Source organism: Ailuropoda melanoleuca, chromosome 2 (assembly GCF_002007445.2).
Source record: "Ailuropoda melanoleuca isolate Jingjing chromosome 2, ASM200744v2, whole genome shotgun sequence".
In the NCBI taxonomy this organism is placed as follows: domain Eukaryota; kingdom Metazoa; phylum Chordata; class Mammalia; order Carnivora; family Ursidae; genus Ailuropoda; species Ailuropoda melanoleuca.
In genome coordinates, this window is record NC_048219.1 from 7,635,284 (window position 1) to 7,662,165 (window position 26,882).

At 41.7% G+C, this 26,882-nt stretch overlaps 1 protein-coding gene across 14 annotated transcripts in view; it reads left to right on the forward strand.

Moving 5' to 3' along the window:
- Positions 1-26,882, forward strand: part of PHACTR4 (phosphatase and actin regulator 4) — a 92,722-nt gene that overhangs the window by 61,442 nt on the left and 4,398 nt on the right. For all 14 annotated transcript variants that reach the window (XM_011229176.3, XM_034647719.1, XM_034647725.1 and 11 more), the window contains 9 exons: positions 8,106-8,270; positions 8,799-9,194; positions 13,223-13,820; positions 15,142-15,329; positions 16,780-16,933; positions 21,640-21,695; positions 22,855-22,916; positions 24,641-24,778; positions 25,412-25,488. In XM_011229176.3, the coding sequence (XP_011227478.1) occupies positions 8,106-8,270; positions 8,799-9,194; positions 13,223-13,820; positions 15,142-15,329; positions 16,780-16,933; positions 21,640-21,695; positions 22,855-22,916; positions 24,641-24,778; positions 25,412-25,488 (1,834 nt within the window). The remainder of the gene's footprint in view (positions 1-8,105; positions 8,271-8,798; positions 9,195-13,222; positions 13,821-15,141; positions 15,330-16,779; positions 16,934-21,639; positions 21,696-22,854; positions 22,917-24,640; positions 24,779-25,411; positions 25,489-26,882) is intronic.

Below are 26,882 nucleotides of genomic sequence, written 5' to 3' on the forward strand. Positions count from 1 at the left end.
CATTTGAATTTTCTTTTGTTACTGCTATTGGGAGGGAGGGGAGATTTTTTAAAGCTGGTCATACATCTAGAATATTTTTTTCAAACTTCTACAAAAGAGAAAAAGACAACTCAGTAGCGGAGTCTACAAAAGCACTGGACAGTTCACTAAAGAATATGTACAAATGGGGCACCCGGCTGGCTCAGTCAGTGGAGCATATGACAGTTGATTCAGGGTCATGAGTTTGAGCCCCATGTTGGGTATAGAGATTACTTTTAAAAAATTTTTTTAATAGTTTAGCATAATCTGTGAAACCTGGAGATATGCAAACCTATGTGCAAGCATATCCAGAACTTGGTATATACTCAACAAAAATATGTATACATGTGTATCAGGAGATGTATACAAACGTGCTTGTAGCAGCAATATTTATTAGTAACAGGGCAAAATTGGAAACAACCCAAATGCTCCTGATAATAAAATATATAGGGTTGCCTGGGTGGCTTAGTCAGTTAATGTCCAACTCTTGATTTCAGCTCGGATCATGATCTCAGGGTCATGAGATTGAGCCCTGCATCGGGCTCCATGCTAAGCATGGAGTCTGCTTGGGATTCTCTCTCTCCCTCTCCCTCTACCCTTCCCCCCGCCCCACCCCCCCCCACTCGTGCACTCTCTCTCTCTCTCTCAAATAAATAAATCTTTTTAAAGAAATGTCTTCAGACCCCTGAAGCCTCCCTTCCCTCCTAACACACCACTCCTTCCCTCACAGAGCAATTACTCTTCTAACTCTTGTGATAATCGTCTGTTTTATTATAGTTTAACCACTTAAGCATGCATCTCTAAACACTGTAGTTTAAGATTGCCTGTTTTTTCTTTACATTTATAGAAGTAATATGATATATATTCTCTCATGACTGACTTTAATTGCTCAATATTACTTATGAGAATCATATTATAGCATGCATGTATAGTTTGTTTTCATTGCTGTATAATATTTTATTTTATAAATGTATCACAAGTTATTTATATATATATATATTTTTTAAGATTTATTCATTTTTAGGGAGCATGTGAGGGGGGCGGGGGTGCATGCAGTTGGAAAGGGAGAGAAACAGACTCCTCTCTGAGCACAGAGCCCAACACAGGGCTTGATCTCACAACCCTGAGATCATGACCTAAACCAAAGGCAGACACTTAACTAACTGAGCCATCTAGGCACGCCCTCTGGAAACATCCCTCCCTCCCTCCTTCCCTTCCTTCCTTCCTTCCTTCCTTCCTTCCTTCCTTCCTTCCTTCCTTCCTTCCTTTTCAGTTAATTAACATATAGTGTATTATCAGTTTCAGAGGTAGAGGTCAGTGATTCATCAGTTGCATATAACACCCAGTGCTCATTACATCACGCGCCCATCACCAAGTACACCATCCTCTCACCTACCTCCCCTCTAGTAACCCTCAGATTGTTTCCTGCAGTTACGAGTCTCTTATGGTTTGTCTCTCTCTCTGATTTCATCGTTTTATTTTTCCCTCCCTTCCCCTGTGATCCTGTTTTGTTTCTTAAATTCCACATATGAGTGAAATCATATGATAATTGTCTTTCTCTGATTGACTTATTTCGCTTAGCATAATACCCTCTAGTTCCATCCACGTCGTTGTAAATGGTAAGATTTCAGTTTTTTGATGGCTGGGTAATATTCCATTGTGTATATATGTGTGTATATATACACTGCATCTTTATCCATTCATCTGTCAATGGATATCTGGGCTCTTTCCACAGTTTGGCTATTTGGAAACATTTCTTAATGTCCATGATGATCACACAAGTGTCCTTGTAACATCTCGTTGAAATTTACATTTATGTTTTATACATTTTTCTCTACTAGTGTTATACTTGACAATAAAAAACTAAATATAAGGTATTTTGAGAGAATTCAGTGCTGTGCTATCTATATTTGATTTATTTAAGGAAGGCAAATATTTTTTGTGGGAATGAAAATATCTAGTAAGTGAAGGGAAAATATCAAAACATAAGCAAGAATAACTGATTTTTTTTAAGGAATCTCAACTTAGGAGTGTAAATATGAAATGATTTTATTCCAATAATTACCTCCTAATTTCCTATAGTAAAGGTGGCCATTTTCTTAGTGAGGGGTTAAAAAAAAAAAAAAGATTTCACTCTTCCTTCCAAGTGTCTACCCTAACTGCCTATGATCTTTAACTCTGAAATTGAGTGGCTTGTGAACGATCCTTGGAGCCAACCTTCTCTGTGTCTCTGTATGATCTCAGCTTTGTGCCAGCTGCAGTACTGCATTGCTTTCCTTTGTTTGCTTTTTTAATATATATTTTTTAAATATTTTATTTATTTGTTTTAGACAGAGAGAGACAGTTGGGGGGGGGGACAATCTCAAGAAGACTCCATGTTGAGTGCCAGGAGCCTGATTCAGGGCTCGATCCCATGACCCCGAGATCATGACCTGAGCCAAAATCAAGAGTTGGATGCTTAACCAACTGAGCCACCCAGGTGTCCCTGTTTGATTGAGTTTTTTGACCAAACTTGTCTCCATGCCCAGGTTGCTTCCCTAATCCTCTGTCATAAAGATCATGTTTTGGTATTTCAACACTCATTACTTATTTAATAACGTCAGGACTTTTCTCCAGCGTGTGACTTTAACAAAGCAGCTTATCGGAAGAGTTAAGAATACAGTACGTTAGTTGTTTCATTTCTCTTCATTAGAGTTCCTTTGCATGAGCAAATCTGAAAGCCTCATTTTAAAACTGTATCCTATCCTTCAGACAATGGGAGAAAGAAACCAAACCAATGGAATATTATACTTTTTAGGTTTTGAACCTTGTTAATATATGTTGCTTATTCACAAAATTTAATTTAATTTAATTATGTAGATTGAAGTTGTTTTTTTTTTTTTAAAGATTTTATTTATTTATTCGACAGAGATAGAGACAGCCAGCGAGAGAGGGAACACAAGCAGAGGGAGTGGGAGAGGAAGAAGCAGGCTCATAGCAGAGGAGCCTGATGTGGGGCTCGATCCCATAACGCCGGGATCACGCCCTGAGCCGAAGGCAGACGCTTAACCGCTGTGCCACCCAGGCGCCCCTAGATTGAAGTTTTTTAAAAGATTTATTTATTTTTGGGGTGCCTGGGTGGCTCAGTTGGTTAAACATCTGCCTTCAGTTCAGGTCATAATCCCAGAGTCCTGGGATTGAGCCCCGCATTGGCTCCCTGCTCAGTAGGGAGCCTGCTTCTCCCTCTTCCACTTTCCCTGCTTGTGCTTGCTCACTCTCTCTCTCTGTCAAATAAATAAATAAAATCTTTTTAAAAAAAAAAAAGATATTTATTTTAGAGAGAGAGCGAGCACAAATGGGGGGAGAAGCAGAGGGAGAAGAAGAGAGAGAATCCCAAGCAGACCCCTCGCTGAGTGCAGAGCCCAGCGTGGGGTTTGATCTCACAACCCAAGATCACAACATGAGCTGAAATCAAGAGTTGGGCACCCAACTGACTGAGCCACCCAGTCGCCCCTATATTGAAGATTTTTAAATTTCAACTACCTAGAAATTTAAAGGGTAGGGAGAAGGGAGAGCACCTTAAGCAGGTTCCAGGCTCAGTACGTAGCCTGTCAGGGGCTCGATCTCACAATCCTGAGATGATGGACCTGAACTGAAATCAAGAGTTGGATGCTTAACCAACTGAGCCACCCGGGCACAGCTCAAATATATAAAAATTTAACAAAGAAAACAAACATGAAGGAAAATTAACTAAAATATTAACTAGCATTAGTTGTTAGGATGCGAATACAGGAGACTTTTTTTTTCTACTATTCTGAATTTTCTACATGGTTAGCTATGAGCATGGATAACCAGTTTTTTATGAGACTTTGAATTTTACATTTGGACACAAAATCTTCTGGGTATTTTAGGTGGTTAACTATAATTGTAATACCTCTGTTGCAGCACCTTTGACCCTTGCTTTTTTTTTTTTTTTATAATCGCCATTTCTTACCCCATGCCCTCTCCCTGACTCTCACCTTTCTTGCTCACTCACCCACAAAACCCCATACATTACTTGTTTGTTGTTTTTCACCTACATTCAGTTTCTTTTGCCCTATGCTTCTTAATTGGCTCTTGATCCAAGTTGTTTTTAGCCTACTAGCTCAAAGACCCAATTGATAAATGAGTTGTAGCCATTGGACAAGATACTACTCTGCCAACCAGAGAACTGACCGAAAGCTTTATTCTAGGAAGAAACTCTGAGATAAGCCTCGGGGCCTAGCTTATATATCTCCATTTTAGGCCAAAAGCAACATTTGAACTCTGAAGTTTTTCATACTCAGACACAGCTTTTGGCTTAAATATGTATGGTTCTAACTTGCTTATATTATAACATATTTAATATGTTTTCTGAGATGGGGCAAGGACACTCGTAGATGTTGAAGCCGAATATTGCTTACACTCCACTGTTAGCATTGTAGAAAACCTTTGCATTAAATATAAGAAATTTTAGTAGACGCATAGATCAGTGGAACAGAATAGAGAGCCCAGAAGTAAACCCATGGTTATATGCTCAATTAATCTATGACAGAGGAGGCAAGGGTATACAATGAGGGAAAAATGGTTTCTTCAACTAATGGTACTGGGAAAACAGGATAGCTCCATTCACAGGAATGAAACTGGACCACTTCCTTATGCCATACACAAAAATAAACTCAAAACGGATTAAAGACCTAAATGTGAGACCTGTAACCATAAAATTCCTAGAAGGAAACACAGGCAGTAAGCTCTTTGGCAACAGCCATAAAAACATTTTTTCTAAGTATGCCTCCTTTGGCAAGGGAAACAAAAGTAAAATTTAAACCATTGGGATTACACCAAAATGAAAAACTTTTGCACAGGAAAGGAAACCAATAAAACAAAAAGATAACTTACCAAGTGGGGGAAGATATTTGCAAATGCTATATTTGATAAGGGGTTAATATCCAAAATATATAAAGAACTTATACAACTCAACACCAAAAAAACAAATAACCCTGTTAAAAAAAATGGGCAGAAGGGGGCACCTGAGTGGCTCAGTCAATTAAGCGTCTGATTTTGGTTCAGGTCATGATCTCAGGGCCCTGGGATTGAGCCCTGTGTCGGGCTCCTCACCGAGCAGGAAGTCTGCTTCTGCCTATACCCCTCCCCCTCCTCGTTCTCTCTCTCTCTCTCTCTCTCTCTCTCAAATAAATAAAATCTTTTGGGGGGGGTGGCAGAAGACATGAATAGACATTTTCCCAAAGAAGACATACAGATGGCCAACAGATATGTGAAAAGATGCTCAGCATCACTCAGCATCAGGGAAATGCAAATCAAAGTGAGATACCACCTCACACCTGTCAGAATGGCTGCAATAAAAAACACAGTAAATAACAGGTGTTGGTGAGGATGTGGACAAAAGGAACCCTCATACACTATTGGTGGGAATGCAAGCTGGTGCAACCACTGTGGAAAATAATGTGAACATTCCTCAAAAAATTAAAAATAGAATTACCATATGATCCAGTAATTTCTCTATTGGGTATTTACCTAAAGAAAATGAAAACACTTTCAGAAAGCTATGTTACCCCCGTGTTTATTGCAGCATTCTTTAAAATAGCCAGATATAGAAGCAACCCAAGTGTCCATCCATAGATGAATGGATAAAGACTGTGCACACACACACACAGTGGAGTAGTACTCAGCCATAGAAAAAGAATGATATCTTGCTATTTGCAACAGGGATGAATCTAGAGGATATACTGCTAAGTGAAATAAGTTAGGGAAAGACATACCATATGATTTCAGTCGTATGTGGAATTTAAGAAATAAAACAAGTGAACAAAGAAAAAAGACACAAAAAAACAGACTCTGAATATAGAGAACAAACTGGCGGTTGCCGCATGAGAAGTGGGGGCGGGGGTCAGTGAAATAGGTGAAGGGGTTAAGAGCACACTTACCATGATGAGCACTGAATAATGTATAGAATTGTTGAATCATTTATAGTGTATACATGAAACTAACACTGTATTTTATTATACTTGAATTTGAAAACAAATCTTAAAATTTTTTTAAAAAGAGAGGCGCCTGGGTGGCTCAGTCAGTTAAGCGACTGCCTTCAGCTCAGGTCATGATCCCGGAGTCCCAGGATCAAGTCCCGTATGAGGCTCCCCAATCTCCAGGGACTCTGCTTCTCCCTCTGACCCTTACCCTTGCGTGCTCTCTCTTACTCTCTCTCTCTCAAATAAATACAATCTTTTAAAAATAAATAAATATTTTTTAAAAGAAAGTTTACTTGAAAGTAGACAATCCTGAAAAAATAGCTTGAGAAGTAAATGATTACTTTTTCTTTTTAAGATTTTATTTATTTTAGAGCATGTGCAAGCAGGCAAGCAGGGGGAGCGGTAGGGGGGAGCAAGAGGGACAAACAGACTTCGCGCTGAGTGTGAGCCCCATGAGGGGCTCAGTCTCACGACCCTGAGATCATGACCTGAGCCGAAATCAAGAGTCGGTCGCTCAACCGACTGAGCCACCCAGGCGCCCAGATAACTGCACTTTTGCATGTATTTTCCTAGTGCATGCTGAGTAGAAACCAGTTAATAATGTGTCTTAACCTTTCACTGTATGCTTTTCAAAAGTAATAGTCTTTTTTGCTTTGAAATGATTCCTTGGTTTATATTCTAGAAGGTCCTGTTTCTGTTATGGCTGGGCTATATTAACATAAGCGATAGCTTACTACACTTGCATAGTTGCCATCTTGCAACCTTCCCTGTTTTAAAATAGTTATCAGGATACTTTAGCATTTCATCTAGTGCTCATTTGCCATAGACTCTTTACTACTTTCAGCCCAGACTCCACCTCTCTTTGACACTGCATGGAGAATGATCCTGTCTAATCTAGTAGGAGGTCGGGGTGAGGGAGACTGGTCTCTGAAAATTTGAGGGACTAACTCAAGAGTCACTAAAATGATACTACCCAGAGGGTCTCACTATGGAAAGCCAAAATGGAAACCGTCTAGAGAGCAACCATTCCTAGTCCCCATGACACTAGGAGGTGAGACGGAGTTTAAGTCTCTAACCTCAGTTTTCTCAGTTCCCTCCTCCAAAGGAGTCTAGGGAAGCTCAGCGGTAACTGGGAATGTTTGTCTAACTGTTCTGTGCAGGAATCTTACCTGCAGTGTCCCTAGTGACGAGTGGTCCTCCCAAAGCCTCCAGCCTAGGGATCATTCCTGCACTTTAGTTTGTCGGCATGTTTCTTGTCTCTCACGTTGAGCTCTGGTCGGTCTACCAGTTCGCCCCTTGCTCTGCATTCCTAATGCCTGGCACCCTCTGCTGTGTCTCACCTTTATTCCAGCAGTAGCTCGTTGGTAGCTTTTCCTGTTCCAGTCCCCGCCGGACCCACCCTCCTCTCAGCTGTCACATTTAACCTTCGAAAAGATAGATCAGATCAGATCTCTCTCCTCCTTTAATTCTTTGGCTTCCTGTCGACTACAGGATTTGGCCCAGGCTCTTTTACGTGGCGTTTGGTGTCCTTCATAGCCGGGCTCTGGCTGGCCTTTCCAGTCCTGTCCGTAACTGTTTCTTACGTGCATCTGTTTTCCTGCCAGACAAACTAGATGCCAGTTCCTGGACATGCCAAATGATTTCATCCCTTCATCCATACTACTCCTTCTGCCTGTCTTTCCTCATCTTGCAGCAGTACAGTCGGCTCCTACTCCTTTAAAACCCAGTTTAGCTACCACTCTTTGTGAAGCTTTCCTAACCTCATTCCCAGCCCAAAAGAATCGTTTCTTCTTCATTCCTACCCCAACAGCTCTGAATGGCTAGCATTTGGTACTTACGTCTGTTAAGTGGATCTTATTCATGTAGCAAGACACCTGGCACATAATAGGCAATCAGCTGTTTATTGGTGAAAGGAATTCCTTATTTCTGTTGCTACTATAAAGATCCAAATCATTAAAAAAAAAGTCCAAATAATCTAGATCTGAACCAGCAGCTCACACAGGAAGGGGGAGAAAGGGGTCAGAAAGGTTACAGATCACCAGCTCTCCTCCCTGTCTGACCACAGCGGTCCATCAGTTTGCTCTCTCCTTTTTGACCCTGCAGGTAGTGAGGATCCGGGGAAGTTGAGCCATGCCGTGTTAAAAAATGGCCACACCACTCCCATAGGGAGTACCAGCTCTTCTAGTCCAGACCAAGCAGAAGAAGAGTCAGGAAGAAGAGCAAGTCTTAGGAAGCCTGTGCCCGAAGAGGACCCAAAGAAGCGTTCAGGTAAGAGAACCTGGGTTTGTGAGCGTAAGAGCCATGCGTCAGTCATTCTCATCTAACTCCGAGTTTTGCCAGAGCCAAGGGAGAAATAAAATCCAGAGAGAATTCTGTTTTCCTGTATCAATTCCTCAACTAGTTGCAGCTTGAAGTGGAATTTTCCCCCTCATTCTTCCATTCACAAAAGACCTAAGTTGCGATTCTCAAGGACGGAAGAGGATGTTAAGCATCAGACACCCGTAGGACTTTTTCAAGCTACACATCCCTCCTCCCCCACCCATGGGATTCTCTGCCTCCCCCGGTTGCCTGGCTGTGGTGTGAAGAATCACTACTGTACAGGCCTCTCTTACTTTGGGATTGGGATTGAGAAAGTGTCATATGCCTTAAGTATGTTGAGGTTGGGACACTTGGCCTGTGAACTCATCTGCAAGATAAATAATGGATGAAGTTGACCGTAAGCCTGAAGTGTGTTAGCTTTTTCAGTCTATCTTGTTACTCTTTCTTCCCTTTTAAATCACGTCTGTTATTACGCAGGCTCAACTGGAAGCCAGCCTAATTCCGAAGCAGAGTCCGTTCCTGAGAATGCACCCAAGCAGCCTTTACTTCCCCCTAAAAGACCCTTGTCCTCTTCTCATGAAGCAAACGAAGGGCAAGCAAAGGATGCCGCTTCCTCCGGCAGCACGGCCAGGCCTGTCTCCTCCGCCCCCACTGCCGCCCCCACCGCAGCACCTGCTGCCACCACTGCTGCCGTGAACCCAGCAAAAACTGTCAGTTCCTCCGTGCCCCCCTCCCCAGTACCCAGGACTCTGCCCGCGGCTCCTGCCAGCACTAACACCACCGCCACCCCGAGCCTCACTCACGTGGTCCCTGCCAAGCAGCCCCCTGTCCCTCCCCCTAAACCAGCTCACAGAAATAGCAACCCTGTCATTGGTAAGTCAGTCTTAGGTGTCCGTTGCTTTGGGTTTGTTTTGGTCTGGTTTGGGACGGCCGTTTTATTGCGTCATCGGTACAATAGTGATTCGGTCTGTGAGAGTTCTCCATGTCTTGTCCCTCCGAATGCCCTCAAAATAGAGTAAAGTCTTGAAAATGAGGCAGATAGCTATGAACAAAAACAGACTAGGATCAGAGATCAGTAAAATTCAGTTCCAGTTTGGTGGGGGAGGGCTTAATGTCTATATTTCTAAAACAGTGTTTCTGAAATAGTGTTTATAGTTGGGGGACTGGCCATGTGAAGACCACAGCAGGTCTGACCTGCATGGAAAAAAGGGGTTATTTTCACCTACTTTAAACCACCAGTGCCTGCCTGCAGCATGAGCCCAACAGATAAAAAGGTGATTGTATAGATGCCAGTATAACTTGTGACTCAGTGTCTGGCATAATACCTTCATGCAAACTGCAAAAGATATTATTCAAGGTGTCCTGATAAAGTCATGTTTTCTCTTGGGAGAGTTAAGAATGCTACTCTTAATACAATAAGTGATAGAAGAAAGAAAACCGGGAAGATAACCGGTACATTTTTATCAGTTTAGTAAATTTTTTTATATTTATCCAAAGTCCTATTTAGGTCAGCTTTTCTTTACCTACATGTATACCTTCTTAGAAGAATTTTCGAGAAAAAGAGGGAGGAAGGAAGGTAGTTTTTCAGGAAAAATGATACTAGGCTTAGTAGGGCTTGCAGTTCTTGTCCATGATGGAAGGGAGGAATAAATTACACTCATTAAACAGCTAATACCCCTTTCTTGTGTGGTGTGACGAGAACCCTGAAAAACAGGCTTAGAGTATATTGTGAGTATGACAGGTTGGAGTAGTTTGATTAGAAAGATGTTATTACTGTTCTCACCACCCCGGATGGACAGTGCTGTGTTGGCTTATCTCTGAGGAACTCAAGCAGCTTTCATATACTTGCTTTCAGAACCTCCTTGTGAAGTAGGAAAGCGATTTTATCTGTTACATAGTTAGGGCAATTATAGCATGAAGAAGTTGTGACTCACTCAAGGTCGCAGTTAATGAGAGATAGAAACCAAACCTAGGCTTTTCAGCTCTTGAGCCCAGACCTCTGTCCCATACAGCTGTATTCTCAAACTGCTGCCTAGACAGGGTCTCATCACGGTCACTTGGAGGGCTTGTTGAAACGCAGATTGCTGGGCCCTGCCTTAAGCGTTTCCAAATCAGTTAGTCAAGGGTGGGCCTGAGAATTTGCATTTCTAAAAAGTTCCCAGGTGATACTGATGCTGCATATAGGGGGACCATACATTGAGAACCATTGCTGTAAACCAGTAATAGTCTGTCCTTCTCAGGATAAGATAATATAAAAAATATTAATACGTGTACTGTTCTCTGGGCTGAACCACAGAGGCCACTCTTGGCCTAAGGCGAATAGCCCAGAGCAATAGGTCTCATGACTGAGGGATCAACATCAGTCTTGAGTGGTTCTCAGCAGGAGGAGAAAAACAGGACAGTTCACAGAGTTTTTAATAAGATTAACTTAGTTTTGATTTAAAGGACTATTCTTTATTCTGAAATTATGACCTTCCTAATTCTTTGATGATAAAAATCCATTTCTTTCATGAAAGGATGATCTTCACAAATGGGCTACTTGATATCAAGTCTTATTTGGAAGTTCTAAAAATTGACAACCTGAGGTTGGTTGAGAATTTCATTTTAATTTATTGGTCCATGAGATCCAAACATTTAAAAACCACTGCTGTACACATTGCTGTGTGTACTAATGGGCATAACAGTGTTAGGCCTAAGGACTAAGCAGGAGTATTAGGACAAGGGAAGGACCACCATAAATAGCTGGACAGGTGAAGGGAATCCGTAACCCCTCCAATGAACATTCGAGCATCTTGCCCACAGAACTACAGCCAAGTGCCATTGTGAGGGTAGATGTAACAGAGTTCACTTCTTTAACCTCTTGAGATATATGTTTTCCTTAAATTACCAGAGATAATTTACCTTATCAATTCAAACAATAAAATACTCAAATTTGGTATTGTGGAGGTTTTGTTGTAAATGGAATATCTAATGGCTATTTTCAGAGAGGCAGCAAAAGTCCAGTCTACCCAAAAAATCTCATTGGGGCTAAAATTAATACTTTTTTTCATCTTTTTTTGTGTGTGTATGCAATATTTTTCTAGAAAGTCTTTTTTAAGGATTTTTTTTAATCTATTTAAGACAGAGATAGTGAGTGAGAGCACAAGCCAGGGGGGAACTGCAAGGGGAGAAGCCAAAAGCACCCCTGAGCCACCCAGGCACCCCTCTAGAAAGTCTTTTTAAAATTTACCTAAGATGTATAATACTGTATATTACTTATATTGGAATTACATTTTTTAAGTGGATTTGGGCATTTATAATATATAAAAGATGAAATGATTATATTAAAGTAATATTAAGTTAATTTATTCACAGTTAATAAATTATTATCTTACATATTTAAATTATTTTCATAATTTGGCCTATGAATAAGTAACTATGCCTAGTAAAAATGTAGAGGTAGTTAAACCTGAAAAAAAATACAATTAGTGACATTAAAACATTATCAAATTAGGGGCACCTGGGTGGCTCAGTTGGTTAGGCATCTGCCTTTGCCTCAGGTCATGATCCCAGGGTCCTGGGATCAAGCCCTCCTTTCAGCGGTGAGCCTGCTTCTCCCTCTCTCTCTGTGATCTCTCACTTTCGTTCTCTCTCAAATAAATAAATAAAATCTTTTATTTTTTAATTCTCAAATTAGCTAGCTTTTTACTTTGAATGCTACTAGTGGAGTGGGACTTAGAACAAGTAAATTTTTTATCAGAGGACCTTGAGGTGTTGCTTTCTAGGTAAGACATATGGCAGCCATTTGAAAACAAGCAGTGTAACCAAAATTAGGGGTTTGAGTAGAGGATTAGAGGTTGGTGATCAGGAGACTTACTGTTTAATTATTTTGCAAGATTAGCCCATGCATGCTGTGATGACCTACTTCTTAAAAGCCATTGGAGCCCTCCAGAGGGACTTTGCTGAATCAAAACCTGAGTCATTTTGGGCTTGAGGGGATCATGTAGGGATATATACTGTTGTGACATAGGGTGGGGGCCTCTCATCTCATAAGCATGTGTTGAGGGTCCACCGTGTGCCAAGCACAGTGCCCACCTCTATGGGTATGCTGATGGAGATGGGTTGCTCTGTCATCAAGGAGCCCATAGTGTAGTGGGGAGTGGTGATGGGGTTTTGGGTATAAAGGATAAGTATGGACACTCATAAAAATCACAAAGACAGTGGGATCTAGAGGATGGAGTCTAATAATGAGAACTGGGACTAGCCCAGCCCTTGCCTGTATGTAATATGATCTTGGGCAGGTCATCTAACTTCTGTGGCCTCAGTTTTGCCTTCTGTAAATTGGTAAAGATAAACGTCCTCTATAAAGAGAATCCAAAGACAAGGATAGCAAAGCACTTTGATTTCTTCAAAGGCCTTTGCATTTGCTGAAAAATTCAGGATGTTATTATTGGTAATTTTATAATACACAGCTGGGATATCTAGATGTCATTACTTATCAAGTTATGGTAACACTGCCTGATAGTATTTGGGTTTTTTTACTGGTACCTGCATGGTTAAATTTTTTAACAGAATTCTGTTAGACCAAAGAACTTACTATCCACATTTTTTGTCTCATCATATTAGCTTTATCTACCTCAAGTCATAAAAAAGTCATATGTATTAGAGCAAAGAAGTAAGAAATTTCTCATCAGAGTATTAAGGTAGCGGTCTTCCTATATGTCTGTACATTTATTAGGCCTTCTAGATATTTAAATATAAATTTTGTTTTAGCGGGAGGTACCTAGGTTGTGGCAAAGCCACGAAATGGTATAATTTGCCTGAAAGCTGAGAGTAAGCTCAGTTCTAATCTAGGCCCTGGGCTGGCCCTTCAGAGCATTGTGAAGCCATCTTAAACTGAGGTGTTGTTCTCTCTTTTCCAGCTGAACTGTCCCAGGCAATAAACAGCGGTACATTGTTATCGAAACCATCCCCACCCTTACCGCCTAAGAGAGGCATTCCATCAAGCTTGGTTCCCACCTCAGAGTCTGCCGCTGCCGCCAACACAAAAGCACCAAGTGATCAGAGAGAAAGGAACACATGCTCAGTGGGCTCTGAACCACTGCTGATGATTCCGCCTCCCTCTCCGTCCCCCCCACTGCCTACTCATAGACCTCCCGAACCCCCACGGTCCCCTCCATTCCTTGCTAAGACTTTTCAAGTTGTGCCAGAAAATGAGTTTCCAGCTTCCTTAAACCTGCCCCAGGAGGTATCCCAGCAGGAAGATCAGAAAAAGGAAGTACCCAAGAGGATGTTGGACCACAGCTTTGGGGAGCCCCATGTACCCTGTAGGCTGCCTCCCCTTCCACTGCATATCCGAATCCAGCAGGCCCTGACGAGCCCACTTCCCATGACCCCTCCCTTGGAGGGCTCTCATAGAGCTCACTCCTTGCTCTTTGAGTACAGTGATGGCTTTTCTGAGGACAGCGGTACCCTGGGTCGGACCAGGTCACTTCCCATCACTATTGAGATGCTGAAAGTGTGAGTGCTTTTAAAGCTTGCCTTTTGTTTCCTCTTCTTAATTCTAGGTAGCCTTTCTTAGAAAAAATTATTTATAAAAAGAAAATATGATTAAAGTAAGAATACTCAACAAATCAAAACATATTCTAGAATTTGGACTTCATTTACCCTGCTGATTTCTAGGACACTGTTTCCATAACAGTCACAAACTTTTGTACTTGAAAATTAAAACCACTCTATTTTTTTGTATATGATACAAGGGAGGCAGTGTAACATGGGGCTTAAGAGCATTAACCTTGGAGTAAGATAGCTCTGGGTTCAAATCCCAGCTCTGCCTCTTACTTCCTAGCTTGCCTTTCTGCACTTGAGTTGTCGGATCCATAAACACAAATGATACCTATGTCATAGGCTCATAAGGATGAAATTAGACAAATCTGAAAGCATGGCACCTGGCACCTGAACGCGGTAGAGAGGGACAGAGAGCAGTCTAGAGGAAAAGAAGGGAGCTCCGAAATTAGCTCAGGGTTGCAGCCTCATAAACGGCAACTGGCCAGGTTGTGCTCTCCCTCATCTGTCCCAAACACCTTGCCTTTTTATAATTCTAACAAATTGTGACTGAAGGTTAACACTTTTTGGCAAGTTGGAGATTTGCAAGTTGGAGAATTGTTACAGAGTTGTTGCCCCCGTGCCGCTTAGCTGCTTTGCTATCGTCTTTGTACTTGCTGGTGTAATTTTTTTATATCCTGGGGAGAGACAATTTAGGAGTTCCAGATGGACTAAGTCACAGTTTTATGCCTCCAGAGTGGAAAGAAGGGGAAGTTAGTTTTCATCTTTACTTCTCTTTGTTTACGTGGATTAGATGATCATTTTGTCCTACTCTGTTGTTAAACCAAGGGAAATAAGTGGGTTAAATACCTTTATTACTTATCTTCCATGAGCCAGACATGGTGTTAGATGCTACGTGGTCTTCTCACTTTATCAGCCCAAAACAAACTTGCGTCTCACGTGTAGATCGTTAAGGGGCCTTTGTGCCAAACACTAGTATATTCTAGAATGTATCTATTTTATTCTCACAACAAGCCTAGCAGGTAGGTTTCATTCACATTTGCAGAAAAGTTAAATAACTTATAAGTTAGTGAATAAATTGTAGAGCTAGGATTTGAGCCCAGAGCCTTTTAGATTAAGAGCTGCTAAAAAGTTCCTTAGCAAGATTCTTGAAGTTAAGGGAAGGGATAAGTTATTTTCACTCGTGAAATTTTCCATAGTTATTCAATACTTTGCCTTGCAAATCAGTTACCCGTTATGTCTCTGAAAGGCAAATATGATTCTGTTCATTTGTTAGTCCAGACGATGAAGAAGAAGAGGAGCAGAACCACCCGTGTGCATTCACTGAAGATGTGCCTTCTGCCTCGCTTGTTCCTAAACTACCACAGTGTCTGCAGGAGGAAGAGGAAGAGAAGGAGAGCGACTCTGATTCAGAAGGTCCTATTCAATACCGAGATGAAGAGGATGAAGATGAGAGCCATCATAGTAAGAACGGGAAAAGCAAAGGAGAAAATGATTTTATCGATAAAGCTACTTGCTGGTGTTAGCAGGTGTAAGATGAATGGGAACAGTCACCCGCTCCCATCGAGTCATCTGGCTCACTGATACTGGAAGCCATTGCGATAGAGCCTTGTCCCTGCTGTTCCCCCTGTTCTAACAAGCTGCTGAGAGCGAGCCAAGTACATTGAGTCATGCGGGGTTTGGTTTGGTTTTTAAGATTGATTTCTTTTAGAGCATGCAGGGAGAGGGAGAGAGAGAATCTCAAGCAGACTTTGTTCTGAGTGCAGAGCCTGATGCCCGGCTCAGTCCCACAACCCTGAGAACATGACCTGAGCCAAAATAAGAGTTGGACACTCAGCTGACTGAGCCACCAGGCACCCAGAGTCATGCAGGTTTTTATCTCTTTGTGATCAAAGAATGATTTACCTTGATGGTTTTAAAGAATTTGGAGTAGAAGAAAGTTGGTATTTGGGCCGTGTTAAAAAGATATAGCAGGGGCGCCTGGGTGGCACAGCGGTTAAGCGTCTGCCTTCGGCTCAGGGCGTGATCCCGGCGTTATGGGATCGAGCCCCACATCAGGCTCTTCTGCTATGAGCCTGCTTCTTCCTCTCCCACTCCCCCTGCTTGTGTTCCCTCTCTCGCTGGCTGTCTCTCTCTCTGTCGAATAAATAAATAAAATCTTTAAAAAAAAAAAAAAAAGATATAGCAATGTTCTCCTGGAGTCTCATGAACGTACTGTGTCCGTGGGGCAAAGAAGAACACCAGGTTTGTGTACACAAATCTGTAGGTAATGGAATCCTGATTCCTACAAGTAGGAAGGCAGCTTTTAAGAATAGAAATCTTGGGGCTCCTGGCTGGCTCAGTCAGTAAACATGTGACTCTTGGTTTCAGGGTCATGAGTCAAGCCCCACATTGGGTGTAGAGCCTATTTTAAAAAGGGCGGGGGGCGCACCTGGGTGACTCAGTCGGTTAAGCGTCTGCCTTTGGCTCAGGTTGTGATCCCAGGGTCCTGGGATCAAATCCCACATCTGGCTTCTTGCTCAACGGGGAGCCTCCTTCTCCCTCTGCCTACTGCTCCCCCTGCTTGTGCTCTCTCTCTCTGACAAATAAATAAAATCTTAAAAAAAAGAAAATACCAACAAAAAAATGTGGGACTCTTATGAAATGTGTTAGTGCAAATGCCTTTATGTTGTCATCCATGTTTGGATTCTCTCTCCTCTAGCAACTCTTACGTAGAAGAAAGGTAGAGGAATGTAGAAAGGAGAGAATGTCTTTGGCCCAGCTGAGTCCATCTGACTAATTAGATTTCTAGATGTCCTCAGCTTTACCCGCACCTCTGTGTTAGCTGCGAGATGCGCTGTTTGTTCAGACTCTTGCCTCGTTCTGGGTGAGCTTGAGCCTTAGCACCCACTTTTTTTCTTTCCCTTACACGAAGGTGCTCTGGCCAACAAAGTGAAGAGGAAGGACACACTGGCAATGAAGTTGAACCACAGACCCAGTGAACCAGAGTTGAACATGAATTCTTGGCCTCGGAAAAGCAAAGAGGAGTGGAATGAAATACGGCACCAGATTGGGAACACACTGATCCGGTAAGCCTTGGCTTAGAGGAGACTGGTTCGATTTTGCCAGTAGATGTTTTAGAGACTTACTTCATGGTGAAGCATTCACTTTTTTAACTTTAGAAACCGCATAATTTTTAAAAATGTACATTGTACACAGTTGGGTATCCTCTAGGAATTTGGAAATTAAGGAACCAGATGGCCCTTGGAGCTTTAAATCATGAGATAGACATATTTCACAGCTTTACCCCACAAGATAGACATAAATATGGCTTTTATTTTATTTTATTTTATTTTTTTAAAGATTTTGAGCAAGAGACAGAGCATGAGTGGGGGGTTGGGGGCAAAGGTGGAGGAACAACTGGACTCTGGACTTGATCCCAGGACCCCGAGATCATGACCTGAGCTGAAGGCAGATGCTTAACCGACTGAGCCACCCAGATGCTCCTAAATATGGCTTCTAAAAAGTTTCTATAGAGGCTGGCTCAGTCAGTGGAGCCTGTGACTCTTGATCTGGGAGTCGTGAGTTCAAGCCCCACGTTGGGCATAGAGTTTACTTTTTAAAAAAAAAATTTTTTAAGCTTCTAGAGAATTCAGGTGCTTCCCAGGACAGCAAGACTCCTCTGTCATTAATCCAGTTGCTCAACTACGAGGTGCCAACCCAATTAAAGATCACACCCATATTTTCCATTATATCTATTTCACATGTTCCCCGTAACTGCCTTCTTTCAAAGTGTTAGTATATTTTTCAAGTCAGCTGGAACCAAAAGCATAGAGAAGCTAAATGCAGGCCAGCTCCTACACATGTCATATACATAGAGTCCAGGTGTATAGATGGGTGTTTGAACAACTCACATGTTTCTTTTGGTACAATGAGGAAGAGGAAGTGGAACTCTTGGCATATTCTTAACAAGATAATTAACTTAGGATGTCCATTAATTAAGATACATTCTCTTTTCCTGCCTCAGACACCTGGCTTTACTGATGGCCAGGATAGCAACCTTAATGAAGAACTCTGGCCCTGAGTGTCAGCCAGAGAGCATCAAGAATAGGAATTAGTTGAGAATGAGAATCTTTGGTAATAGATTTATTTTTCTATCACTGCAGAGCTAGTTGCTCATCTTCGAGTGTTGTTTCGTGAGTCCTAGTCTTCTTAGAAGAGTTTTTGGACACTGGCGATGACTAATCTGAAATTGGAACCTAAAAGTACAGCAGATTAACATTTACAATAGCAATTAACAATAGCATCAGAAATCTTTAAATATTTACAGATTAATCTGACAAAAGATTGTGTAAGACTTGTACACTGCAAAGTATTAAATAATGCTGAAGGAAGTAAAGAAGAGTTAAATAAATGAAGAGAAATACCATATTCATGGGTTAGCAGTCTCAAGTATTATTAAGATATCACTACGTGCAACTCTGATCAAACTACCCTCCCAAAAGGCTTTTTTTAAATTGGCAAACTGATTTTAAAATTCTTACGGAAATACAAAGTACACTAGAATAACCAAAGCAGCTACAGAAAAGAACAGGGTTGGAGGACTAACACAATCTGATTGAAGACATACTAGAAAGCTAAAGTGACCTAATCAGTATGGTGTTGACATAAAGATAAATAGATAAACAGAACAGAAAAGAGAATCCAGAAATATACCCACCCATATATGTACAGCCCATTTTTGACAAAGGTACAAAGATTTCATGGTCTTTTCAACAAATGGTGCTGGCACAAAAATTACTTCAATTCGAGCCTTGCATCACATGCAAAAAATTAACTCAAAATGAATCCTAGGTTTAAATATGAGAGCTAAAACTACAAAATTTCTAGAATATCCGTTGGACAAGATTTCTTAAATATGATCTCAAAAGCATGATTCTTAAGAGGAAAACATTGATAAATTGCACTTCAGAAAAAATAAAACATTTTTGGGGCACCTGGGTGGCTCACTCAGTTAAACGTCTGCCTTCGGCTCAGGTCATGGTCCCAGGGTCCTGGGATAGAGCCCCGCATTGCGCTCCCTGCTCAGTGGGGAGCCTGATTCTCCCTTTCTCTCTGCCCCTCCCCCTCTTGTGCGTGCTCTCTCTCTCTCTTGCTCACTCTCTGTCTCTCAAATAAATAAATAAAATCTTAAAAAATTTTTAACATTATCTTTAAAAAAAAATTTAGGGGCGCCTGGGTGGCACAGCGGTTGGGTGTCTGCCTTCGGCTCAGGGCGTGATCCCGGCGTTGTGGGTTCGAGCCCCACATCAGGCTCCTCTGCTGTGAGCCTGCTTCTTCCTCTCCCACTCCCCCTGCTTGTGTTCCCTCTCTCGCTGGCTGTCTCTATCTCTGTCAAATAAATAAGTAGAGTATTAAAAAAAATAAAAATAAAAAAAATAAATAAATAAAAATTTAACATTTTTATTCTTTGAAAGAGACTGAAGAATGTAAAAACAAGCCACAAACTGGGAGAAAGTATTTGTGAACCATGTGTCTGATAAAGATCTTGTATCTAGAATATATGAAGAACTCGCCAAACTTAATAAGAAAAAAACAACCCAATTTTTATGTAGTGGTGAGCAGAAGATTTCAAAGAAGATATGCAGATGGCAAATAAGCATATGGAAAGATACTCAACATCATTAGTCATTAGGGAAATGCAAATTAAAACCACAGTGAGATAACACTACCAGCTTCCTGGGCTGACTAAAATTGTACAATTTTTTTTATTTTTTTAAAGATTTCATTTTTTTTGCGAGAGGGAGAGTGTGCACGAGCAGGAGTGGAGGGGAGGAGCAGAGGGAGAGGGAGAAGCAGACTCCCCACTGAGCAGGGAGTTCCATGTGGGATTCAATCTCAGGACCCCAGGACCATGACCCGCGCTGAAGGCAGACATTCAACCGACTGAGCCACCCAGGCGCCCCTAAAATTGTACAGTTTAAAAGACAAGAGTTGCTAAGGATGCGGGGCCGCTGGATTCTCATACACTGGTGGAAGGAATATAAAATAGTAGAGCTACTTTGGAAAATAATTTGTAAATTTCTTTAAAAAAATCAAACATAGGATCCAGCCAACACAAATATCCATCAAAGGGCAAATGGATGGGGGGCCCCTGGTGACTCAGTTGGTGGAGAATGCGACTCTTGATCTCAGGGTCATGAGTTCAAACCCATGTTGGGTGTAGAGGCTACTTTAAAAATATATTTATTTACAAAAAAAAAAAAAAGGAAGAGGGAAATTTGGACACAGAGATTCAAACACACACACGCAAGGAGAATGCTGTGTGACCATGGAGGCAGAGATCGGAGGGTACGTCTAAACACCAAAGAATGCCAAGGACTGCTGGCGACCCCACCGGAAACCAGGAGAGAGGCATAGGACAGAGCTCCTTTAGAGGCTTCAGGAGGAACCAACCTTGCCCACACCTTGATTTTGGCCTTCTGGCCTCCAGAACTGAGAGAATAAATTTTTGTGGTTTTAAGCCACCCAATTTGTGGTAATTAGTTATGGCAGCCCTAGGACACCAGTACAAGGTTGATGGGTATGTACATTAGATTGTGTGATGGTTTCACAGGTATATACACGTATAAAAACATCAAATCATGTGTTTATTGTATGTCATTTGTACTTACTGGAGTGTGGGATTTTTTTTTTGGTTTTGGGTGGTTTTTTTTTTGTTTTGGTTTTTTTTTTTGGTTTTAATGAACATTTAAAAAGGAAGGTCTTATTCAGAGGGACCAAAAAAAACCTTTGAAATACATAAAGAATGTTGTAAATTGTATATAAAATGGGGCTGGACGTTCTCTAGACAGGTAGCTTAAGAGTTACTAGCATGCAGTTCAAATACTGAGAAGTATAAATCGAAGGTAACAAGTGAATGACTGATTCCAGAGATGACAAATTATTGTTGGTAACATCTCAGAATCATGGATGAGATGAGAAATGTCATCAGTATTTCACAGAGAGAGCCGAAATCAAAATCATAGAATTGCCGAGTATCATTTCAAAAGAGACAACCTTAAATTCCAGTGGTTGCTAAATCACTGGTTTAAAAATCAAAAGAAAGACATCACGGTCATGTGGGAAGGACTATAAAAATACATATAGGAAAATCTCAGTCCTCATGCCTGGTTTTCTCAGTCAGAATTTTTCTGTCATATGCCTTGAAGTTCTGTGTGCCTTCAGCAAATCCATTTGGGAGCTAGCAGTCTTGTCCAAACCTTCATTTCACAGATGAGTAGTACACTCAGGTTCCAACTGAGCTTTTTTGTGGTGACAGGCTCATTAATATCAGAGCTAGAACTGGAATTTTGGCCTCCTGTTTGCATGTACAATTCCGTTTTATGTTGTAGTATCTGTATTAACACTTTCAACATGAGAATTATTTCGTAAACAATCAGAGAAACAAATGAAATATCAAAACAGTTTAAAAATCTCTTGCTGGGATGCCTGGGTGGCTCAATCAGTTAAGCATCTGCCTTTGGCCCAGGTCATGATCTCGAGGTCCTGGGATCGAGCCCTGCGTCAGGCTCCTTGCTCTTCAGGGAGCCTGCTTCTCCCTCTGCCTGCCGCTCCTCCTGCTTGTGCTCGCTCTCGCTCACTCTCTCTGTCAAATAAAATCTTTTAAAAAAAACACAAAAACTCTTGCTTTCTTGCCAATGTAGGGGCTCATATAAACTGAGACCAAAACAAATCTTTATAAGCAGGATTGGGAGGTTTAACATGGACAATACCTTATTTATCTCCTATTTAGACGACTGAGTCAGAGACCGACACCGGAAGAACTAGAGCAGCGAAATATACTACAACGTGAGTCCAGCTATGGGAATGAAGTTCCATAGCATTTCTCAGACTTTATATTTCTGACTTTAATGTACATGCTAGGGAAGAGAAGCATTTTCTACAAGGGCCGAGGAGAGGGTGTTCCAGACCAGGAAGGACCACTCATATCTTTTCCCCTGAAGGAACAGAGTTCCCCCAAGCTGCGTTTACAAGATATTGTTGTGGTATTGCTTAGTGTACTGGGAACCGCTAGAAAATTCTGTTCTGATGTTCTCACAGTATCCTGAGACTGCCTTGGCCACGTGGGAATATTTCATAGCATAAGTCGATGCTGCTCAGCTTTCTCTGTCTTCAGGGAGGGTAGTGGCTGTGCATTTGGAGGGGACCTTCCTGTTCCTAGTGGACTTTGAGGGCTGGGGCCCAAAGCAAGGTCCAGATGCCTTTTTCATCTCTGAAGACTTTCATACATCTGAAGTCATGAAACAGGACCATGTATTTCATTTTCTTTCTGTGTTCATAATTAACTTCCTAAAATAGCATTCTGACCTAATACACATTTGATTCCGTTTTCCAGACTCTAGAGTGAAATTTGCCCTTAAAAGCCTCTACACTGAGAGGATGAGGCTTCATAGAGTTACTTGTGGGCATGCTCAGTCTGACCAGTCCATCCCCTGTTCTCTCATCACTGTGTGGATACATACAGTTTAGTCACTACGTGAATTTTGAACTTGAGAACCTTTATAGACATATCCACACGAAACTATTAGCATGATCTGCATTCTCATTCTTGGTGGTCACTCTTAAGCAGGAATCTGCGGAGTTTTCTAAGGGGCACACAGTAGGTGTGTTAGGCTTTGCAGGCCAAAAGCAAAGGGACGTTCTTATGTAGGTGCTTGCCAGGCCATTCAGTATATAATCATTTAAAAATGTAAAGATCATTCTTAGCTCACGGGCGGCAAACATAGCCAGCTGGCTGGATTTGGTACCATAGTGTTGCTGACCCTTGCTTTTAAGTATTCGACTCCACCAGTTGACAAGAAAATTGTCTGGATTACCCATCCCCAAAGTTAGTGTTTTATTCCGCCTTGGCGCCTATAAGAAATATCTGCCCTGTAATTACTGAAAACTTTGATATGCAAATTCCTGTTCTGAAGTAATATTCTTTGTCTTGGACTGTTGACTGTAGCTAAAAATGAAGCTGATCGGCAAGCAGAAAAACGAGAGATTAAACGTCGGCTCACTAGAAAGGTACGTAGCCCAAGTGTCTGGTTTCAGTCTGTCTACTGATCACATATCTTGTATTTGAATAACCTGTTTGGTTAGAAAGAAATGAATTTGGGGCACCTGGGTGGCTCAGTCGGTTAAGCGTCTGCCTTCAGCTCAGGTCATGATTCCAGGGTCCTGGGGTGGAGCCCCCCCCCCATGTTGGGCTCCCTGCTCAATGGGGTGTCTGCCTCTCCCTGTCCCTCTGCCCCCTCCCCTTCACTCATTCCCTCTCTCTCTCAAATGAATAAATAAACCTTAAAAAAGAAATGAACTTGCCTTGAATTGACACAGATTGCTGTGAAAATAGAATCCATGATGCAGATACCGAAAACAACACAGCTTTATCAAGAGCGTTTTTTTTTTCTTTTTTACTGTTTAAAGAACACCTAGCACAAGAAGGTTCCCCATTAGTGTTTACATAAATTCTGAGCTTTTATTTGGTAAACCTGGGATTTTGACGTACACTCTAAAACCTGTTGAAGTGTAGAAACAGTCACGGGGAGTGTGTAGCACTCAGTTTTGCCTGGCAAACTGGTGTTTTTCTAACCAGAAGGGACTGAACTGACCCTTAGTGATACCTGAAAAGTAAGAAAACACCAACTGGGATTTTGTTCTTGGTCCCAGATCAAATGGGGTAGAATCTTTTTTGTACCAGACCTATGTTACGTTAGCTTTTAAGCTCGGGGATTAATCCCTTTTTCCTTTCCTTCCCACCATAATAGTTTATAATTGCCTCTGATCGATTCTGATTTGGCCTGAATTCTCTAGATGTTTCTTAAAACTTACAGGAATCCCCAGAAAAGCAAAGGATCTCGGGATTTTCTTCCTTATTTCTCCCACTTTTTCCCTTCCCCAGGAACAAAAGAATCATTCTTGATAGATTGAGGGTAGCTAGATGCCACAGCTGGGCTTGATGCCTTCAGATGGAGCAGGTTACCTGATTGTGCAACCTTAAATCATAATTCATTACCGAATCTGGACATTATTCATATTAAAAGGAAATTTACCCTTTACCCGCTAGATACTGCTTTCGTATTAAATATACTTAACTTTCGAGGCGCCTGGGTGGTTCAGTCAGTTAAGCGTCTGCCGTCAGCTCGGGTCATGATCTCGGGGTCCTGGGATTGAGCCCCATGTCGAGGCTGTCTGCTCAGTGGGGAGCCTGCTTCTCTCTCTCCCCCGTTTGTGCTCTCTCTCGCTATCTGTCTCTCTCTCAAATAAAATCTTTAAAAAAATAAAAATTAAAAATAACATGTACTCACTTTCCGAAGTATGATATATGAGTTTATAGCCCAAATCCCGTGTTACCCAAAATGTGGTCCACGGACCAGCGGCACTGGGAGCTTGCAACAGCTGCAGAGTCTCAGGCCCCACCTCAGACCTGCTTAATCAGAATCTGCGTTTTAACCAGGTCCCCAAACAATCTGTATGCACATGAAAGTTTGAGAAGCACCGGTTATACTGGTTATACTGGTTTATAGCTGTGGTTCTCAGTCTTAGCTGTACATTCAGGAGCTTTAAAAACAAAACAAAACCTCCCAATACCCAGAATCTCTGGGAATGGACCCAGGAATCAGTAGTGTCGAAAGGCCCCCGGATAATTCTAGAGCTCAGCTAAGGCTGAAGCTCCGAGTTAGAGGCAGTTTGAATGCATGCTTGATGCCTAATTCCTGGCGTAGTGAGCTAAGAGGCTCTGTTTCTTTCAGCTCAGTCAAAGGCCGACTGTGGCTGAACTACTCGCCAGGAAGATTCTGAGGTTCAATGAGTATGTGGAGGTAACAGATGCTCAGGATTATGACCGGCGAGCTGACAAACCTTGGACCAAACTGACCCCTGCTGACAAGGTAGGTGCCTGTTTGTTTGTCTTTCTCTCGCTTCTATGAGGAGAATGGAAGACACTAACTAGAAGGAAAAAACATACAACGTTTACTTTTGGTATCATGTTTAATTTCTAATCAAGATACAAAATGCCTGTATGTATAAACCAAAACTTTATACTAATGACTCCACCACCACGACCACCACCACCAAAAGAAAAAAAGATCCTTACTATCTCACAGACTCCACAAATCTGGAAGGAAATTAAAACACATTTTAACAGTCGTTAGGTTTGGTTGGAGGGAGTTTGGGTGGTATATTTCAGTAATTACCTGTGTTTCACTTTTATAACAGGAAAAGCATTTTTACATGCTGTGGAAACTATAAAAGCTACAGTATCTCTTTGAAGCTCTGTGAGTGTTTTGGTTTAAGGAGAGATACTCGGTTTATTAGGAGATGAATGGTGTCAGGGAAGGCGCAGGGTATCAGGCTCAGCGTGCGGACCTGGCTTCTTTCCTCGCTCTCACTTGCCCATTGCGGGGGGCCACGTTGTCGTGGCTCACGAAGTTAATTAAGCACAATAGAGAACAGATGGCAAATGACACAGCTATACTATGGCAGACGGAAGATGCTGAAACATTTTTGTTTCTACTCCACAGGCTGCCATAAGAAAAGAATTAAATGAATTTAAAAGCTCAGAGATGGAAGTTCATGAAGAGAGCAAACATTTTACACGGTAAGACCCAGAAGACCCAAATACCATGAGCTTAGTAAGCTCCACCGCAACACAAACATACCGGAGTTGTTCCAATGGGAAGGACTCTAATGACATCATTAAAAGAGGGACACAGCATGCTGAGTGCAAGATTCCATTAAGAGAGAGGGATGAGGACCAAGAGACAGTAGGAAATGCCTGTACCGAGTGTAGTATTTTATGTATATTATTTAATCCTTGCGGTAAACCTGAAGGGTTTGCTAATAGCCCTCTTTTGTTGTTGAAGAAACAGGCCGGGGGCACCAGGGGGCACCGGCTGACTCAGTTGGTGAAGCATGAGACTCCTGGTGCCCTGGGGGGTTGTGAGTTCAAGCCCCCACATTGGGCATAGAGCTTACCTAAAAAAGAAAAAGAAAGGAAACAGGCCCAGAGGGTTCATTAAGTTGCAGAACCAGGACTGGAGAAAAGAATGACTGACTGAAAGCCCCTGGGTGCTCTCTTCCCGCACCTCACTGTCCCAGGGTATGTTTGAGGAAATTGTTGTTGAGTTAGACGAGACCAGACCTCAGCCTCTTTGATTTCAGTTATTTCTCACGCTGCTGATCTTACCAATTTAGTGTATAAATTTCATTTTGGTTAGCTGTCTTCATGAAGCAAACCAGGAAGTATGTTGAGTAGAAGTACTGTTGTAATCAAGGACCCACCCGATACCTAGAGAATCAGCGGGCTACAAATGGAATCTGTGAAAGTATGTAGGCGACTCTCAGAACATTTATAAAAAGCCAGAGGTGCCTGGCTGGCTCCGTTGGAAGAGCATACAACTCTTGATATCGGGGTTGTGAGTTCAAGCCCCACATTAGGTGCAGACATTACTAAAACTTTAAAAAAGAGACGCTAAATGAGAGAAGATACAATAAGGATAGTTACAGTTTACTATAAAAAGCAAATAAGCAAAGTTGGAAAATAGAATATTGTTGAGCATTTTTCCATCATAATAGAGGCAAATGGTGCTTTTCTTTATTTTTTAAGATTGAATTTATTCATTTTAGAGAGCATGTGTGAGCAGGGGGAGGAGCAGAGGGGGTAAAAAGCAAATAAGCAAAGTTGGAAAATAGAATATTGTTGAGCATTTTTCCATCATAATAGAGGCAAATGGTGCTTTTCTTTATTTTTTAAGATTGATTTATTCATTTTAGAGAGCATGTGTGAGCAGGGGGAGGAGCAGAGGGGGTAAAAAGCAAATAAGCAAAGTTGGAAAATAGAATATTGTTGAGCATTTTTCCATCATAATAGAGGCAAATGGTGCTTTTCTTTATTTTTTAAGATTGATTTATTCATTTTAGAGAGCATGTGTGAGCAGGGGGAGGAGCAGAGGGGGTAAAAAGCAAATAAGCAAAGTTGGAAAATAGAATATT